General features: G+C 41.6%; 1 protein-coding gene and 1 pseudogene across 1 annotated transcript; both read right to left on the minus strand.

Annotated features, from left to right (window-relative positions):
- Window positions 1–713: 713 nt before the first annotated feature.
- On the minus strand, window positions 714–8,693 carry LOC108498495 (annotated as a pseudogene).
- Window positions 8,694–9,327: 634 nt separating this feature from the next.
- Window positions 9,328–20,628, minus strand: F10 (coagulation factor X). The gene is made up of 8 exons (XM_017817424.1): window positions 20,484–20,628; window positions 18,166–18,326; window positions 16,757–16,781; window positions 14,175–14,288; window positions 13,230–13,370; window positions 12,383–12,633; window positions 11,444–11,561; window positions 9,328–10,663 (listed from the first exon to the last, which is right to left on the minus strand). The coding sequence occupies exons 1-8, from the start codon at window positions 20,551–20,553 to the stop codon at window positions 10,122–10,124; spliced, it is 1,422 nt and encodes a 473-aa protein (XP_017672913.1). The 5' UTR covers window positions 20,554–20,628; the 3' UTR covers window positions 9,328–10,121.
- Between the last annotated feature and the right edge of the window lie 264 nt (window positions 20,629–20,892).

Consider the following 20,892-nt stretch of genomic DNA (forward strand, 5'->3'; position numbering starts at 1 on the left):
CCTGCCTGACAAACTGAAGAGGTAAACTGCCCTGTGCCCTGAGTGTTGACAGATCCCCAAAGCACCATCTTTTCTCTTAAGGAAAAGGAGGGGATGAGGACTGACTGCCTACTGCCTAGCTGGTCTCTCCCCACAGGGAAAGGCCATGGAGAAGCTGCAGGTAAATCACAGCAATTGTTGTCAGCTCCAGAGAGATGGAGAGGGTAGAGGCCAGGTTTTATCATGGCTTAACTCAGTAATTCCTCTGTCAGAGGGCTGATCTTTGGGGCAAATATGTTGTGGAGATTGAGGCTATTCTTTGCATAGACAATATGGAAGTGGAAGCAGCAGATTCAGGAACAAGAGAGAGCTTTTTCAAATTAGAGAAGAAATGCTCCCTTGCAGACAACTGTTTAGAACAACAAAATGGGAGCACATCCCTCAGCCCTGACTAGACACCAGACTGTCCAAAACAGGTGACTGTGGTCATGTGTAGTCTCGGTCAAGAACTAGCCATGAGTGACATGAGCTAATCCCATTTCCCTTCTCCTCATGTGAAGCGTGGTTATCATCATGCATGCTTATAGGTAGCACAGGTCTTTGTGTGCAGAGAAGGTACAAAAATGTCAGATGCACTTTCTCCAGCCAGCAGAAAGGAAACACATACTCTGCAAAGGGTCAATGCTTAGTACAGTTAAAATGGGTTATGATTCAGCTAAACACCTGGACTGCCATCAGCCAGGTCTGTTCACCACCTGCAGACAAAAACCAAAAGTTTTTCTTGCCAAATCCAACATGCATCAGCACTTCTAAAAGCAGGAGGAACGTGCAGCTGTTTCAAAAGAGCATCAGTGCTGTCTTTGTGGTTTGGTTAGAGATTGCAGGAAAACCTGAAATGGAGGAGTGAACAGGGGGAAGGAATGTAATCCCAGAGAGCTCTGATTCTCTCCTATGGATGCTGCATTCACAACAAGGCCGTGAGCATAGCCACAAGGATGTGCAAGTCTCCTGACATCCTGGCAGTGAAAACAGAAGACACCTTGTAACTACTCCAACATTTGCCACACCAGTGTTCGAGTCCAGGCTGGATGGGACTTTCAACAACCTGGTCTAGTGGAAAGTGTCCCTAACCATGGCAGGTGGTGCTGTACTAGGTCATCTTTGAATGTCCATTCAAACCCAAACCCTTCTATGATTCTATGATCTGTGTAGGTGCAAGCTCTGACATTCTCTATTTCTGTGCATATGTTGTTAAAAATAAGAATTGTTGTTAATATTTCATTTATTAAAATATATTCTTTCTTTACATCCACCTTCGTGTTTCTTTACCCCGTTCCCCCCACTTTAATTTTAATATCTTTTTTCCTACCAAAAGCGCAACCAATAAAACTGACCAGAAGATGGCAGAGCACATGCACAGACGACACTGAAGCACTTCAGCTCCTAGTTGATCGTTTAAAGGATGGATAAGGGGGGTTAGTAAGGTGTTTGATTTTGCTCTGAGATGAGGAATATCCTGATCCCTTGTGAAAAATAAAGAAAAATCACTTTGGAGTCTGTGCCATTTGGATAAGGATTTATTATTTTTTCTCCAATTTTCTCTGATAACATCTCCCCATTGCCCTATGCTGAACTTCAGGATAAAAATGGTTCTCAGCAAAACCTAAGCAGTGGATTTTTCAGGCAAACTCCTGTAACACTGACACAGTCTGAAGTGGGTAATGAAGAGAAGTGTTTGAACTGTACCTGGAATTCAGACCTGAGGGAAGTCCTGATCTGACCTCAGCAGCACCAGTGGAAAGTCTGCACCTGACAGCTTCCACCCATGGCCTAAACAGATGTAAGTGGGTGGTGGAAGTGGCTTCTGCCATAAACTTGACTCTCAAGCCATGGGAGACATGGACTCTGTGGACGTGTGCAACTGTCACACTGCTGGACTGCTTTTGGGGGCTGACTACTCCATTTATGACGGGAAAGAAATCTGTCCATACTGAAAAAAGATGGCAAAAAAGCCTACTCAAGTTCCAAAGTCCATCTTCCAAGATGATCCAGGCCTTTTATACTTGGTTATGAATAAACCAGGAGTGCTGAAGAGCTTGGGCAAGTGGTAATGTAGGGCTGTGTGGGAGGAGAGATGGATAGCAATGAAGGAATAGGTCAGCAAGTGCACGCCCTGGGCAATGGCCTCCCTGTAGTCCCTGGGACACATCTGAGCATGGCCATAGTTCGTATATTAGATTTGGCTCTCTCAATATATATTTTGGGGCTGAACTATAATCTGAGGCTTCAGTGGAGATCCTATGGGAATTCAAGAAGGGGTAAATCCCTTGGATAAAAGAAGGAACCAACGTTCCTTGCACTTCGTATAGGTATTGTACTGTACAAATAAAATAGACCAGTCCTATATCCTGAAGCTGTAGCACTTTATACCCATTTTGGAGGAGTTTTAAAGGACTGCCAAAATGCCAAGCAAGTAGAAAATCAGAACTTTGCAATTAGAATAATGCTCTTAATGAAAACTTTGGTATAAAGTTTTGGGCTTCATTACAATATTAACAGTGGCGCTCATGATACACAACCAAAAGCCTCAACACAGAAAAGAAGAATTTTGCCCCTCTCATTTGTAGAGCAATATAGTCAAGACTTAAACAGTAATTAGATATTTATTGTCTTTTAAAACTTCAACATTCTGCATACAAAAGTTTACCAGTTTACATATATATTTGATCTTTTGTGATTTGTATAAATTTCTCTTTGGGAATTAAATGGACAAACAATTGGAATTTAGACAACTACAATTTTTGCTTTACTTTTGTAGGCTGAGTACAATTTTTATGACTCAGAACACCATTTTTGAGTGCCTAGAACTTGTGATAAACTACTTTTTAATAAACGACAGTAATAAATAATGTATTTGACATTTCAAGTATGGAACAGTATCAGAATAGTATCTACACACTGTCAAAACAGTTATTGCTAATATCTGAATGAGGCATCTGGAATTCTTCAGGGTTTGGCCAACACAGGAAATTGCATAAATGTGTAATGTTAGACCAATTTAACCACATCAGTTCAACCTTACCTGCCAGCATACCTTCCCCATTTTATATTTGGCTTCTAACATATATAAGCTACACTAGGCCAAGCTATGCTTAAAGAAACTGTCCATTCTACAAATTTAAACATGTATTTCATGTTTAGTCAAGAGGCAAGAGACACTGTTAGTCAAGAGGTATCTTGCATATGGAGATATGAACACAGGACACTTCCTTTTTTTTGTAGTAAAGGGAAAAGTGAGAAGTACTTACCAAGAAGAAGTCTTTAGACTGGTTAATTCAATGAGCTCCAGAAAGTATAAAATACTCATTCAGAATTGTCCCCCTGCAAAACCATTCATTATACTCATCTACTAGTAGAACAGCTGGCAAAGAGAGAGAAGAAAACTAAAGCACAAAAACCTGAATAGCTAAATGAGATTCAAACAGTTTTCTTAAAGTAGACATTTTCATATGTATTTTCTGTCAAAAAGGCAATCTGCATTCAGAGGGGTTGAGAGTTACACTGAGATGTAGCTGCCACAATGGGAAACTTGTCAAGGCAGATCTTTATCCTGGTTCAAAGCAAAGTTTTTGCATTCAGTTATTTTACCAACAGTTTTTGGTTGCTATTTTTAAAACAAAATTTAGCTGATATTGTAATAACGTTGTTCCTGCTTGGTTTTTTACTTCACTTTAGTCTTGGCCACAACAGGAACTCAGACTACTCTTCTGATGTGGTCATGCTGCTATCTGCATGATTGGGTGACTGAGAGGGAAGGGGCTCACCAAGCTCTGCATCCCATACCTGCAACCCTACTTCTCTCCTACCCTCCCCCTCTCAGCACTTGCTTGATGCTGAAATGGAGACACAAGGTTATTAATGGTAGGAGACCTGTGCAGTAAGACAGTACTCAGGAGAGTGGAATAGCCCATCCAAAACGTTGATGCCAGGGAAGTCTGTCTCAGACTGGGCTAGGCACCCTTGGGGAGCAGGCATGGACAAGCACAGTGAAGACTAAATGGGTGCCAGTCCTGGTGAACAGGGTCAGGCTCCTTACCTACCACGGGGACATCCTGGGTAAACTGCCAGCCTCTCTGGTGACCTCCAGATGGCTGTTTGGGGCCTCTGTGGTTTCCTCATTTTCAGGATGAGCATCTTGATTTGCTGTGATTACTGTGACTTCTGTCAACTGGTTTCATGATTTCTTAATCTCATGTGGGAACTTGACTGCAAAGGCAAAACTAAAATGCTAATAGTTGATGTTTGGATGGTATTGGGACTTTGAAGCATGTGTCACATGCTGAGAGTAAGGTGTTCTTGTCCATAACACTGAGCACACAGCTATGAAGGCTCAGCTGCTGTTACCAGCCTCCACCTGAGCTCAGAGCTATCTTTCTTGCTGATTTAAGCAAAAATTTAGGAGATGGAGGACTATGGTCTTTCACCTCTCTGGGGGATATGGTGCCTGTGCAGTTCCTGGGGCACCAAGCCAAATGACATGCAATGGACAGTAACCTCCAGCACAGCAGAAGGACAGACAGTTGCCGTTGAAAGCAATTTCTGTCACTGAAGTGCCATTCAACAGAGCTTGTCTGACAGAGCCCTTGGTATAGGGGACAGTTTCATGGTCAGAAAACTAAATCTAGCTTCCAGTGCACCTTGTGTTGGTTTTCATCCCAAGAAATTATTCAAACCTGCTGGAGCATGGGTTTTGGAGTCAAAACCAGCCTTCAGAGTTACAGATAGGTACCTACACTGGAGGAACAGGGTTTGCAGGGAAACAGGTCACTTTCAGGGAATCAGCTGTTCATGAAAATGAGAACAGCAGCCTTTTGTGATCTAATTAGATATGCAGGTGTTCTTGTCAGGGCTGGCTCTGCTAGATTTTTCAAGACATTAACAAAACCTTTGCAAATGCAAAAGGATCAGAATGGCTGAAAATAATTTTCCACCTCTAAAATGTACCTGTTTTGAGTAAGTGGGCAAATGCATTCAGAATTTTCAAAGTATTTAAAAGTTACCTATCTTCCATTATTGGTATAATTATTTTCAGGTACCTGCTGTTATTAAATCTTTTGTAATTGAAAAATAGAGTAAAGTCTTCCATGTCTGGAATCATCAACTCATGACAATAACTTGGTATTAAATTACAAAAGGCATTATAACATCACCAGACAGACAGAAGAATAGACTGAGACTAATAACTGTTAATGTTCAATTTGAATAGAGGCAAAATTGATGGATTTAAATTCAATGTCAGTATTTATTAATGTGTTTAGGTTACTGTATGTAACTGCAGAAAACCTGTTATTAGAAGAAAAGAGAAAGGTGGTGATATGTGATATGAAAGGTGATGAAACAGGTGATATTTGAGGAGAAACAAGTGAGATACAACTGCAGTCACATTATGTTACTACACTGAAATGATGAGTCCTTGCAAACTATATATTGTAAAGGAAGAAGTTTCTTGGGTTCCTATTCATTTGTATCTGTAGATGTTCAGCACAACTCAGGCCTGGAAAATAGACATCAGTTTTCACCAACCAAAAATCTAACTTATTGCTTTCTAACAAAATCCTCCAAAGCATGAAGGATCTGTTTCAGTCTGTAGGAGAAGAGCAATCTGGGCCCATTGTAATCACTTGTTTCTCCTGTGGCTTTGCCCCTACTGGGACACTGGTCCTGCAGTCACCTGTGAGAACGCAACTTCTTGCATAGAACAGTTACCTAAGCTATTTTTGCTGCCACACATCCCTCATAGTTGAACAATTTGATATTACTTAAATTATGACCTTTAGCTAAGATCTTATTAAATTTGTTATCAACACCTCAAGCAATGTGAAAGGTCTGAACAATTAACATTATTTTTTATGCTACAACAGCACCGCAACACACCAGCACTTCCCAAACGTGGTGCAGATGTGATGTGTGCCCCATAGAATGAACTTTAATTCTGGCTTCCTACCTACAGAAACACAGGTTTTGTCATTGTCCAGGGCATAGCCAGCAGCACATTAACATACGACTCCTTCATCTTCAGTTTCGCAGAACTGCTCACAGTTCCCCGAGTTGACCTTTCATGCACTTGGTATGACTGCAAAGGAGTCAAATGTATAGATTCATGGTGACTTCATAAAAACACAAGTAGCTCATAAAAGCTCACTTGCAAACATGAATCAAACACCCCACCACTTTGGGAAATATGGTGCAATTCCTACCAAAGGCCTCAATAACCACAGCAGTTGTAACTACAATTATTTTAAAAATGGTAAGCCATCAACATTAGGTAGACCAGCATCATTCTACATCTTATGCTGTGTTTCCCAGCTATAACTAACAGCTCTTTGAGGGCAAATCAAGGCACAATCTGTAATTTCCAGAACAGCCATCATACTAAGGGAAAGATGAACACAAGTGTGGATAAGAGGCAAAAATTATCAACTAAAGCATCAGTAATAAATGAAGTATTGTACTCTTGGTAGATCCTTGCAGTATTCCTTTTCCATCTGTATATAGTGCATGCTACTTACCTTAGCTCAGGTATTGCAAGATCACAGGCAGAATGTGAGAGCTCTTCCTGGCTCTAACAGTGTGAGAGCAAATAAACTGGTCCTAACAGATGCTGTCTAACCTGTTCCTACAGATTCACAATGAGATTCCACAGCTCACCCACGCAGCTTAATCTACTCCTTAATTAGCCTTACAATGTCTAGGAAGTGTTTCCTAATATCTAATCTGAGTGTCCCTTAGAGTGATGGGATCTCATTATTTCTTGTCATCCTGAAAATGGAGATGATGTCTTATTTTTATTACATATTTTATAAATTTCCATGGTTGTGTGTTGTGAGACCGAAGGTGAAATTTTAGTTTTGTGTTTACATAATTGGCTCCTATTTACGTAGAATCACTGTTCCAGTTTCACAAGATTGCCTGAACTCTCATCTCAACTTATGGTCATCCTTCCAGTCTGGAATGAGCTAAATGCAGTGAGTAAACACTCTCTTCTGTCTTGCATGTCACTGTGGAAAATATCAGCATCAGAGGTCCTCAGGCTCACCTCTGTGGAGCTCTGCACTCCATATAATCTTTCAGTCAAGTAGCACAGTTTCTCAACCAGATTTGCACCAAACTTACAGTAGTTTCATCCAGAATGGTGTTTGTCTTTCTGTTGCAATAAAACTGTTATATAAAATGGTGTTAAAAGCCTCCCTTAATGGAGAGATCTGAGGTGTACTGCATCTTTTGTAGTCGCCCAGCCTGTTATCCTGTCCTTGGAGGAAATTGATGTGATTCGTCCCTTAGAAAAATTCGATGTGATTTTTTTTCCTGACTAGTGCAACTCAGTTTCTTTTCTCCTTGGTGGACTCAAGTAATCTGGTACTTTAAGGAAGAAAGACTTTCTTCTCCATTGGGCACAGACTAACATTCTTGGGCTTTTTTCCGTTATCTCTGTACTTAGATCAGCTATTGATTTTCACATCATGTTTATTTAATGTGCTTACTCCTTAGCTTTTCTAGTTTTATCCCAAGATGGTTACAATTCTTTATACAGATCTAGGTATTTCTGTGCTTCCTTCTGGAGGTTGTGAAAGAGCTCACAGTTTTAATCAATCCTCCTGCCCTTTCTCGACCTTGAGATAGTTAAGACACTGCCTTAAACACTTTGGGGTTTTATGGGGTTTTTAGAAGTAGCCTCTCTTTTAAAAATACATTAATACATTTATTTTCTTTTTCTTTTTTTAATATATATATTCTCATTAATGAGCTCTGTCATTTTTACAGTTACTTTTATTAAAGTCATCTTCCATCTTTGTATTGCCAGCTACTTCTAGTTTATAGATTAAAATTAAATGCAAACAGGTGCACTCAAAATTGCTTTCTACGTGTTTATATGTATGTTGAAAATTTACCATTAAACATTCTGAAGACAGTCAGGACAACCCATGTCCCATTAAGTACCTCTCTCACGTCACCTTTGGGATGTCAAAATCTACCTCTAGCTCACAGCACTTGTAATGGAGATGACTCAGGTGTTTGTTCCATTGTCTCCAACCAGACCTCTGTAATACCCAAATGACTTTTACAGCAAAATTAAACATGGCAGGCATCATGTCTGCAGTATGATTCATAAACTGGATGAGAAGAGAAGCACCTCAGGGTCCAACTTGAAAGACAGGTGGGATGCTTCATCAAGTGGAGATGTGATGATTGTTAGACAACCACAATGAGTGATGGGGTAGGGTTCTTGTTCCCCCCTCATTGTTACATCTTGTGGGGTTCATTTTGTCACCTTATAAATGGATATGAAGGATTATTTAATTATCACATCTCTTGAGAACATGAAGAATGGCCCATTGTTTGTGTTGTGCATTTGAAAGCCCTGTTTATCAACCTACTGACCCCGTATTTCACACTGACACTGTTCTTTCAGTCCAAAATGGTATTCCCCATGAGCCTTAGACCTGGATATCATTACACTGCAGCTGATAAATGGGAACAAGGAGGGCAAGACAGCAAAGCTGCCCAGTTTTCACTCATGTCCCCTAGTCCACAAAGCACAAATAATGACAAATAATTACACAAACATGGACTTTTGTCACTCTCTTGCCTGTTCTGTGTCTGCTCTCACTTGGCTCAACAAGAACATACATACACACACCAGCTACTGCCACCATTGCCAGAGGGAGGTCCTGCCTTCAGCTACCTCAACACCTCATACAGCCCAGTCTGCATTTTGCTTCAGTCCTCAAGCTCCAACAAAGTACAAGAAAGCCCTTAGCAAGAGTACGTAAATAGAATTTTGGTAGCATCTAGGCCTGAGGTTTTCTTTTGAAGAAGCAAATTTCACCCTGGAGCACAGGGGTAGGCTCCAGTGGGACAAGGGAGAGGAGTAGAAATGCAGTGGACAGAAGAACCCAGGGAACAAACATTGCTGAGTAAACATTGAAGTTAGCCCACTGAGGGGTTATGCAGGTCAAGACCATCAAGATGGGGTAACTGACCTGCTCACTAACCTTCCTGCCCACAATCACTGCTGACTGCAGAAATACCTCGCTGCTTTGCAGAGTTGTATTTCCAGTTTGTCAGCCTGGTTTGCTCACAGCACCAGCTATACAAAACCAGCCAGTACCAGCTCAAACCCTAAGAGATAAGTGGCAGGTGTCTGGTGAAGTTCAGGGTTCCTCAGAGAACAGGGGAACATCACAGATTGGAGGAGCCTTGGAAAGGCCATCAGGATGGTTAGGGTGTAGAGCACATGATGAACTGCAACAGGCTAAGAGGTCTGGGTTTGTTAAAAAAAAAAGGAGCGAAGAAGAAAGAATGTTTTATTTCAAATGCTGGTGTACATCAAAATTGTACCTGACAGAAACACCCAGAAAAATAGGAGACTTCCAATCCTTAGTCATACACAATCCACAACACAATACAGCAAACAATGAACATGCACATAAATTTTTTTCTGATGAGCAGCAATGTTTACATTAAACTAAGGTGAACTACAATCCGTATAAAGCAAACCGCTATTTTAATTAGCTGCTGTGACCTGAGTAGGCCATTCTGTGGAACATATGGTTATTATTCAATCACACATTGAATATTTATTTGTGTCTCAGCTTTTGCCATGCAAGCTCCCTTGCTCCCTTACTCTTCTGAATACATCCAAAGGGACAATCTAAATAGCTCCAGTAATAACAAACTCCCTGCTGAGCCAGATGGTTGCAATACAAGGATTAATTGAAGTCCTGTCCTGCCCACTTTCATCATGGCTACTGATTGTTTAGAATATGTTTATGAGCCTCTGGTGGAAGCACTTGAGTCAACAGACAAGAACCAAAATGGCAATATAAAAATAACTAAAGCAAACAAAAGACCCCACTGAGCAACCATTTTGTTTGGGGAAATTCCGCCATTCAACAAATTCAAAACACTACTCACAATCCACATATATGTGATTTAAAGCCAGGGATAACACAAATAGAAGCAGCACCATAACTTTAAGGAATCAGCTCTCAAAATAAATTTAGCAGATGTGGAAAAAAAAAGTTTCTGTTACAAAAACTGCACCTCAGAAGCTATCAGAAGGATCAGGAGACACACCACCACTACAAATTCGAGGCCATTTTTACCCAACGCAAGAACCTGGACAATTTGGTATAGACACCATATTTGCCTTTCTTTGCACATCCTTCTCCCCAGCTAACAATTCCAGTAACAAAATAAGTATCCTTATATCTGGTTACATGGGGGCCTCCACTGTCTCCTTGACAAGCATCTTTTTGCTCTGTGTCATAACCAGCACAGAACATGTTCTCTGTTATTGCAAAGTTAGTTGATTGCTTGCAAGTGTTCCTATTAACATAGGGGACTTCAAGCACTTTCAGTTTTTTGGATAGTCGTCCACCTTCAAATTCACGCCCAAAGCCACTAACCATCCCAGACCTTTGGTTCATCAGAACTTCATTAGCAAAGTCTGCTTTGGGAAGGCACGCTGCGATAATGTACTCCGAAAATGTGATAGGTTCCTTCAGCTTTATTAAGGCTATGTCATTATCATAAGTTGCAGCAACATATTTAGGGTGAACAACTATTTTCTCCACAGTATGCATCGTTTCAGACTGTTCTTTCTTCTCTCTGTCCACTTCACCTGTACAAGATTATTAAAAGAGTCATTAATGTGGAGATAGTATAAGAAATTAAGAACAACCTTGATAGAGGAAGAGACTAGTATACCCATTCCTAACACTTAGCCTAAGCATTTATACAATACAAGTAAATGTAGGCAATATTTATTAGCAGCAACTGGATCAGTTTTGGTCCTGAGTTTTGGTCTACAGAGATTTTTGTACCAGTTTACATAAAGGCACAAACCGAGCCAGCTAAACTAATGGAATCTCTTCAAGGAGCTTGAGCCTGACTTAGAGACGAGAACATGTCTGGGTCAAGACTAAAACCTGAAAAGATAAAGTTGTGTTGATCTAGTGTACCAGCTCAGAAGTGAAGCAACCATAACCTGAGTTTGTTCCTTTGCCCTCTATTGAATGTGTCATAGATTTCCTGAGTGTTCCTGCAGGAACAAATGTGGGTGATTCAGATGTGTCAGAAATGACAAGCTTTCTGAAAAAGCACTGCTCTGCTGAAAACATTGATAGCCATCGTTTATAAAACATCTGTTTTTAATCACTTCCAACTAGTTGGCAAAGAAGAAAGGGATGCACCATTATAATTTTCCACATCTGCTGTCCTTGTTTTTAAAAAGGAGGATTCCCACAGTAACAAGAAATTAGAAAAAGCAAAATAACAACAAAAAAGTAACAAACCGTAACACATAAAATAATGAGTACATCTCACACGACATTTAGAGCACAGAAGGTGAAGCTGCAACACATGCTCAAACATTGCAGGAGTAAAATAAATAACCACTTACCAACAACAACTTTGATTTCTTTAGATTGGTTCATGCAATGAGCTGCAGTAAGTATAGAATTTTCATTCAGAATAGTTCCACCACAAAACTCTTCTCCCTCCTCATTTAGCAGCACAGCCTGTGAAAGAAAAAAGGTAAGTGCAAAATTAAGAAGTGCAATTTAATGTGAATGAGCTATAAACAGGTAACTGATTTCTCTGCACACCACATATTCACTTCTTACTGCAACACCTATGGGGCCCTCCAGGTCTCTCTTAATACTATATTCATGGGTGAAGAGGCTACAGATCAGCTTGTACTGCTACAGAGTCTCGACTGTCTTTATGTGAAGTACATGTTTGGATTCCATGTTACTGCACTCACAGTACTTAGTACTGTCTTTCAGACACTGACTGAGCAGGCAGAGTGCAGCCCCCAAATCACCCCATCCCTCGGACTCACCACCCCCAAAAATTCCTGTCCAAGTTCTGTTCCTGTTTGTCTCTCCCTTACTATTCCCAAATACATTTTGGAATGTATTTGGAATTCATTTTGGCTGGCCCAAACTCAAAAGTAAAACACAGAAGTGTATTTCCAAAGTAAAACACTCGCTTTATCTGACATGCTCTTGGGTGTGTTCCCTGAGTGGATGCTCTCAAACAGAACCAGACCGTATCCTGCAAAAATGGCCTGGTAGACCATCATGACTCAAAAGCCCTGTGTGGGAATAGGTTAGGGAGCTCCATCTAAAATGGCACAAAGCCTTTCATTTTGACACTTTAAGGCCTCAAGTTGCAGAACAGCACATCTAAGTGCCCAGTTCACACAATTCAGCTACATCACACTACCACTGGCAGTACATGGGTAATATTCAGAAGGCAGCCAGGTGAAAGGAGTCACTGCACACCTTCTCTCAGAAAAACACTCTGCTCATATGCAGGGCAAACACACCAGACTTACCTGCCATGGACATTCACCGAGACGGCATTCATCCCCACCTACTATCCTGGTATCAACATACGGATTCTTGCTACTTGTTCTGTTGACAGTGGGGGGGGTTGGGCTTTCTGTAGTAATAACAACGTCATCCTCTGAGCTTGTTTCGTTTGTGGGAGGGCCTTCTTGATCACTTGTTACATTGCTATAATCACCAGGTAAAAGAACCGACCTTTTCTTTCTTCTCACAAAAACTTTTCCACAGGGGTATTTTACTGTGAAGAGAAGAATGTCAATATTGGAGATGGACACAAACCCCACAAGAGAAAACTCCTTGGAAACACCAAGGAAAATGAGTGAAATAATATGGCTCACAGCAGCAATGTGTTATTAGTTATAAAGGATATTAAAACCAACATCATGAGCCCATGTTTGACCCCTCTGTCCAGGACTATCAAAATAAAACAAAAATGAACAAATGTTAATAGTACCAATGATAATTATCTAACATCAGTTTCTAGCAAAGTAGTAAGTTTTTGCAAGCACATATTTTATATGGCATGTAAGTGTTTAAGTAAGTGAGTTATTACTGCAATCACTTTTCTCCTGTCAACAGCAGAATTTACTGTGGTAATTCTGTGAAACACACCTTACAAAGGGTTCTAAAACAGCCAGATATTGATCAAGTCCATCACATCACCTCACAAATGGAAGGCTTTGGAAATAAAAATCAGTTGGACTCACTGATAAATCTATCTCACGTAGAATATTGATGTTTCAAAAGACATTCTTCAACTGTGAACCAAGACATCCCTTGACTGTGAAAAAAGTCTCACCGTAATTGTTATTGGTTTATCATGTGGCTTCATACCTGTTGAAACACAGTGTTTGCCATCCTCTGCTAGAACATACCCATCTGCACAGGAACACACTACATCCTTCTGTCCATCTTTTTTGATGCTGCAGAAATGCTCACAGTCACCATTGTTTATTTTGCAGAACTTTGGTATGACTAGAAAAGAGATGGTTGGAGAAAAACTGTAAATAAACACTGACTTCACAGAAGATCTCAAACTTCACCAAAACAAAATGCACACTTAAATGGGATCTGTCTCTACATCTGCAAAATATCTGAAGTACATCTTAGGAATAACATGAGTGGTGAACACCAGCTTGTGCCTTACAAGGCAGCCACATCCACCATACAAAATGTACTTGCCAAGTCCAAGTGAGCCCAGTGGTCATGTCATGGTGAGCTTAGAAAAGCAGAGACAAACTGTCAGGGGAAAAATGAATAAAACACTAATAGAGAAGATACTAGTAAACCCTCACACGATTCCTCCCTCCTGCCCTAAAAATCTCAACTCCTCATCACTCCCCTCAGTCTCGGGCCTGAGCATCAGTTCTGCACCCTCCACTCTTACTTCTGGGCTGCTGATACACCCTCCACCTCCATTGGTGGGACATTGTCAGGGGAGCAGCTGTATGCCACAGAAGTGAGCCTCAGGAAGGATTTTTATGCAAAATATGCTTCCTTGCAAACCTGAAAAAGTCTCTGCATTGTCTGCTGAAATCTGTTTTCTTAGTTTTTTTCTGGTGTGAGCTAAGCAGGGAGGTTGTACTTCTGAGCTTGGAATAAAGGCTTTTTGACATGAGTTATAAGAATCATATGCTTCTTAGTTTTATCCACATGTTCTGGGGATTCCAGTTCATGTAGACAGGCTCCATCATAATTAAGAGTTAAGAAAGAATTAACTCCCTACTTTTCAGCTACCTGGGAAATTCACTGCCGCAGTTCTCTAAAGCAGAAACTTACCAAATTCACAGTTCTTGCCTTGATAACCATCCAAGCATGTGCAAGTGTAGGAACCAATTCCATCTTTACAATGGCCACCATAGTGACAAGGATTTGGGCTGCACTGGTTCCCATCTACAAAAACAAACCAAACACCAAATTGTTGTAAGAGTGCAAGTATTTCCAGTGAACTCTGAAGTGGTGTCAGTTTTAAGAAGCCACCTTTTATCCTTCCTTTTAAAATACAGGTCCTGTGAGTTGCCACATTCCAGATGAAACAAACCATCTAACTGCAGTCTAACTGCAATCATTCCAAACCTGCAATGATTCATACACATATCCTCACTTTTGCAATCTGTTTTTGGTGGGTACTGTATGACAGTGCATACACAAGCTTTTTTTTGTAGAAAGATAAAGTAATACATCGTAGTCAAGAGCATATATAACTTACAATGAAGCCTGTAAAACCAGATGGGACATTTCTACATTGCAACTACTGCCTAAAAAGCCTAAACTTTTATTTCCTTAAGGTCAACTTATCCCTTGTGAATGTCTTTTGCCTGTAGAGCTCTCCATTTAAAGACACAGCCACCAGCATATTAATCAGAAGATAATAAAACCTCAACACTTTACAAAGCCCTGCAAAATCCATGTTTTGTGCTGCTTAGAAGCACCAAAATTTTCCCATTGTATCTGGTGAGATGTGAGCTTGAGCCTCAAAATATCAGCTCTTACCTCACACTGCCCACATCTGCACTGGCATCTCCCACATTTGAAAGGTAGTTCTGCAGCCTTTCTTCCTTTCCATGACCTAGACAATACTGGCTGACCTGACTCCAGGGCCTCAGCCACAATTATGTCACAAATTCAGTTACCTGGAAGACAGGGAGGCTGCACTGTGTTTGGAGACACATTCCATGGGGCAGCCCTTTCTCCCATCCCCACAAAGGTATCTCACTCCTGCACTGGTGCTCACTGACACGGTCTTTTCCATTTAGTGTTCCCTCGCGACATGTGTTCCCTGGGCTGCACTGTTTGATAAGAAAAGCAGGATATCCAGAAGAGTGACACTTGCTTAATATCCTTGCTTTAGATTTGTTCTTTGAATTTCTGTGTTTTACCACCTGTTCTGCCCACCCCCCCCCTTTGGAGCAGCTGAAACATCAGTGCCCATTGAGGAGACAATATGTGAGAAACTACTCATCCTAAGGATCCAGCTTGCTGCCTCCATGGTGTTTCTGGACTGTGACCTCAGCTGCTACAGCTCTACTTGCCACAGGGAACAACTGATGGGCTTTGCAGACTGCACTCACACATCATCATCCCTTCTGTACCTGCCCAAAACCAACAGATCTCCAAATGCTGAAAACTGATGTCCATCCTCAAAAGAGGGAAGGCAAGACCAATATTAACCAAAAGAAAGACAGACTCAAGGCCTGCATCACAGATTCTAGTTACTGCGTCCTCTGAAGTGCCAGAGTAGTGAGTTTTATGTCAATGTTGCACAAATTCCCCTACTGAAAAAGGAAGCTAGAACAAATTGTTCTAGTAACTTGGCTGAGGGTAGCTGTGGTTTTCAATACTTCTGAACACCCATAAAGCATTTGTGTGGTTTAAAATGTATGAAATTGGCATTTCCGCTAAGAGCTCTGGTACTGATGTTCTGCTGCTTGTATTCTCATGAGAAAATGGTTTGCAATATTCCAATCCAGTTTACTGCAACACTGACGCAGGCTTTCCTTGAAATTTCAGCCTGTAGGTTGTAGAGTTCTTCCCCTGCTTAAAGGATTGTGAAAGTCTGCATCTTCTTTGTGGTAACTGTTTTCAATTCTCTGAAGATTCCAAAGGACAAAGCTGAGCTGTCTTTGGTCAATATTTTTGAAGTACTCCTCCTAAATGCAAGCTGGACACATACTTTCTGAAGAACATGTTACAAAGCACTAATACATTAAAAATCTGTCCTTGCATAGTGCTTACAAACACTAGATAATAAATACAACTCACACCTTTAGAAAAAAACTGAAAAGATTGTTAGGTAGTATTTGCTGATCTACTGGAGTAACTTCCTTGAATTCCAAACCGTTCTGTAGAAAATACATCCCACAAAATGCTCTATAATATAGGAATCAATACCACTCTGGTATGGAAGGTGACAGGAAACAGGTAAGTGACTGTGAGATACCGTTTCACAACTTAGTGTTGGTTATGGCATTTAAGCGACACTCTCATCTGTAACTCTTTGTATCCTGAATTCTCCCATCTGGGGCTGCCTCTCTGGAGGAAAACTGTTTGGCAGAGCCACACGGACAGTTTCTACTTGTGATTGTCCTTAGTGTGCAAAGAGCCACTATTTTTTTTGAGAGGACAAAGATCAGCCCAGCAACTGGAGGCAGCTGAACCCTGTCTGCAAATGAAATGACTGGGTTCAAGCAACAGCACTCAGTATGTCAGATTCCTTTTTCAGAGGAAACACAATGTGAGGGTGTGCTGGAGTGAAAAGAGATGAAGCAAGGGAGCAGGAAGGGGTTACTCAAGAGGTGCATCCTTTCAATCCTTGCAGTGAGGAAGTTTAATCCACTAAACAAACACAAAGTGTTTCTTACCTACATAGATGTTCCAGAATTCCTCCTAAAGGTAGGTGTGGAAAATGGGGAATAAAAGGAAACAGAAAGAGTTGAATGAGAATTACTAAATTCCTCAAAAAAATATTAGACCTTTCATACACAGGATATTTGCAGCTAACAATTGTTAAAAGAAATATTTAAGTGATAGGTACATGCCTTGCAGCCTGCTATTGCCATTTAATAACTTAAAACCATATTGTCCAGCTCTACAAAAACAAGTCTCATGCATTTTTCAGAAATGTCTGGAACTCCTTAGAGATACCACAGTGTGACTCACTCAGGATAAGCCACTTCATTTCTTGCATAACTGTGTCTTTCTATCAGTTTTGACTGAATTTACTTATTTTCCCATAATGCCAAATTTTCAGTCTCCATCCCCACCCCATACTCCCAATCAATCACAACCTCATAAATCTTGACATTTAAAAACATTTTGTCTGATTTGTGTTCTCCTTTCCTTCTGCACTGAGGAATCCATGTATGTCCTTTCCAGTGACATCTGGTCACCAGGTAGAACAGGCTGTGCTGGTTCTGCCATAGGTAAGTCAACATTTATGCTCTGAAGTACACTGGCAATGTACCCATGACATCTCAGTGCCACTCCAAGAACATTCTGGCCATCAAGTAATGCTAAAGGGAAATGAATCTGGCCTTAACTCCAGTTTCAGGGTTGTTCTTAACAGCCACATAGCTACAGTCGATGTTCCCTATTCTCCTCCACTACTAAGTCACTTCAAGTTTTAAAATACCACCTATTCTACTGACTCCAGTCTCCACAGCTGCCCCATTGCTTTAACTTTCCCTTGAGCTTGGGAACAGATCACATTTCTGTCTTAAGCAAGCCATTGGAGTAAGGTAGGTGACACAAAAGTCACACATACAAACTTCATTCCAATTAACAGTAAGGCATTTAAGAACTGTCCACAGTATACATTCTCTCAATTCAGATAAAGAGAGCTACAAGATGATAAGCACTGCAAAACTGCTTCAGATAAGTTCAGTTAAATTCCCCCATGAAGTTCCATGTCAGCATTTGCCTTCTCAGACTTCAAGATGGATTGTCTTGACCATAGTCATGGCACTCAGCTATGCCACCCAGACAGGGTGAACGTATTTCCAACACTGATAGGTAGCATCAGAGCCTTTAAAGGTCAAATACCTCTCAATGGCAATCAAACAGATCAGAACAAGTAAAAGAATGGAGGCTTTAAGATAGGCTGGCAGACGTTTATGCCTTAGCAATTCCAACCACAATCAACCACTATTTTTTCTTTGTGTTAAGTGATTGTGAATAAGTTGTGAGTTTTGATGCCCAGCTCAAAAGACTTGAATGGTAATTTTTAAACATGAAATGTACAGATCTATGTTTCATATTATTTCATCCTTACAGTTTTCTCATTGTCTTCAAAAGCTTCTCTTGCTTCTTCTTTTGAGCAGCGCTCCTCAACGCATTCTCTTTCAATATTCCCTTTCTTCAGTTCCTCTAAGAAAGAGTTAGCACGTTTTGTTCTTTCCAAGAACTTGTCGGCATTTTCTTTCTTGATGAATACTAGATAAAAGAGAAAAATTATACAGATGGGTTACATTTGGTGGTGGTAAAGAGTCATTAGAAATAAGTGAGGTAGAAACAAAACCAAAACAGACCCATTCACCCCTCTACTGGTACACAACGTTACTGTAAAGTTAGTCCTCACACAGGTTGATACATTCCAGGATCTCAGAGCAATTTCTCTCTGAGAATCAGTAGCCCCAGGACAAAATGTAGGTCCCCAAAATTCTCTCCTACTCTTTTTATTCTCAAAAATAAGAACATGCAGGTTGCCACCGGGGGCTTACATTTCTGTTGCTCCTGCTCAAGACTCAGTCTTGAACAGAATGACTTTCCCCGAAGGCCAGGGAGATTGCATTCCTCAATTTCGTTTTAAAGCTGACCATCAGGCAACACAACTGCCTGATCTAGGGGCTTGTGATGCAGAAACTAAATGCCACACAAACTCAAGATAAAGCAATGTATCTAGTAACAGATGGGAAGAGCCCATGTATAAGTTCTATTGCCCTTCACCACCCTAAATCCCACTGTGCTGCACTGGGATCCTCTGCCCTCTTAACAGCACCTCTCAAGTGCCTGTAGAAGTGTTCCTGCTTTACTGATATGTGTACTGATAAGGCAGATTTAACAAAGGTAGAAGTAAATGAACATCAGCTTTAGGAGGAAAGTACAGCCTGAAGTCGGTTTGCTGAGTTGTTTTTATTTCTTAAAAGCTTGGTGTGACAGAAGCCTAAGACCTGCTGCTTTCAAGTTAAAGATGCAGGTAGCTGTTGATTTAAGCTGGAGGGTCAGAGGTGTTGGACTCATCTCAGGCATGTGGCTATGTGAGCAATAGCATTATTCTCCAGTGACTTGTGCACATATTACCAGGCAGGAAAAACAAAACCAACACTGGATGAAATAAGTTGCCGATTACTCTGTAAAAAGCATATGTTCTAGGCAAGTGTGAAGAGTTTGGAAGTTGGATTTTAATCAAGTTCTACCATCTGGAATTTACACCAAAAAAATACTTTCCAACCACAGTGTGGAAAACTGTGCTACAGATGGGACTCAAGGACAATGCCTTATGCTCAGTGCACAGCTTGCACATACGTTCAGGAGCGTTCTTCATGCAGCTTAATTCAATAATAAATAAATTGCTGATAGTAATCATATACCCTAATATCCTCCAAGTGAACAGAGAGGTGACTTATTCTGCTTTCATTGAAATTGGTGGATCAGCCAAACAGAGACAAATTCCATTTGTGCTATTCATATTAAGCAATCCCATCCTTAATTTCGAGCCCTGCTTACTTTAAAACAGCTCCTCTCAAGGAAGGCTTGCAGAAAGTGCTTGTAACTTGCAGCTCAGTGACTGTTAGTTCATTCGCCTGCTATCTTATTTGCCCTTAAATCCCTCTGCAGTAACAGGAAAGTGACAGGACACAGCTGGTGGGGTTATCGCCTCTATATTCCTTTGCTTTCACACTACCCGCATAAGAGGATGTTTTTGTAAACTTGAACTAGCTTATCAGTCTTCTGAGGTTGGTCGTTCTCTTTCCCAAGTTTTCTATCATGCTTCCTTCTTCAGAGACACCAAGGAGCAACAGGCACTGGACAACTGAAATAGGATGTTCCAGAAATATGCTAAAGACTTGTTTTAAACTGTAAGTGGCCTGAGTCACCGAAGGCAGAGGTAACAACTTTTGAAAGGCCACTTCTTGATGCTGCCCTGGACTTTGGCATTGAGCATGGTGGTGGCACAAACAGAGGAGTCACCTCCACGGCCAAGCACACCCAACCAAGGCTTGGCCAGGCTTCCCTTCACACACATGAACACCTCAGGGTGTGAGGGCAGCTGTACTCCAGTTGCAAACGGTGGGGAGGAACAGCAATCCCACTTTCCGGGGGAAAAAGGGGAAGACGAAGCAGCCCAGGAAAGGCCCCGGGGACGGCAGCGGGACTTAGCATCCCTGGGGTCTGGCCCCCCGAGATGCCCACAGCAGCTGTCCCCGAAGCGCACCTCCCGGCGGCTGCCGGCGCTCTCCTGGTGCGCGCCCCCGGCCCGCAGCATCGACCTTTCACCGTCTCTCGGCCCGGTAGCTCCTCCCCATCCCCGAAGACTGTTCCGAAGAGAGATTCCCCCATCCCAAAAAAATGAGAAAGGTGCCGCCTTACCGCCTTCCTGAGCGCGGAGCTGGCCCGGCAGCGCGGCGCAGAGCAGGAGGAGCAGCAGGCGGCCGGCCATGGCAGCGCGGAGCGCCCCGCTGATGGCCCCGCGGGGACGGGGCACGGGAGGGACTGACGGGACGGGACGGGACGGGACGGGACGGGAGCCGAAGTCTTCACCCCCTAGGGCGGGGTGAGACTGAAGCGGCGCTGCTTCTCCCTGCCCAGAAATAGCGGAAGCGCCGGGGCAGGGGGAAAGCCGCGGCGGGATTTCTCACTCAGGGGGGATGAGACTTTTCTTTCTTTTCCGTTTTTTCTTTATGTTTTTTAAACCCAAGGCTGCAGCCTTTTTTTTTCTCCTTTTTTTTTTTTTTTTTTTTTTTTTTTTTTTTTTTTTTTTTTTTTGGAGGAGGAGAAG

This window comes from Lepidothrix coronata, unplaced genomic scaffold (assembly GCF_001604755.1).
Source record: "Lepidothrix coronata isolate B3197 unplaced genomic scaffold, Lepidothrix_coronata-1.0 Scaffold60, whole genome shotgun sequence".
In the NCBI taxonomy this organism is placed as follows: domain Eukaryota; kingdom Metazoa; phylum Chordata; class Aves; order Passeriformes; family Pipridae; genus Lepidothrix; species Lepidothrix coronata.

What these genes read in the sequence shown, in the direction of transcription:
- F10 (XM_017817424.1), bottom strand. Translation starts at nt 20,553, where the DNA reads ATGGCCGGCCGCCTGCTGCTCCTCCTGCTCTGCGCCGCGCTGCCGGGC. An exon ending in CAAACACTGTGTTTCAACAG is followed by an intron (nt 12,634 to 13,229) that starts GTATGAAGCCAC and finishes TTCTCTTCACAG; the next exon opens with TAAAATACCCCTGTGGAAAA. An exon ending in AGAAATCAAAGTTGTTGTTG is followed by an intron (nt 10,664 to 11,443) that starts GTAAGTGGTTAT and finishes AATCTTGTACAG; the next exon opens with GTGAAGTGGACAGAGAGAAG.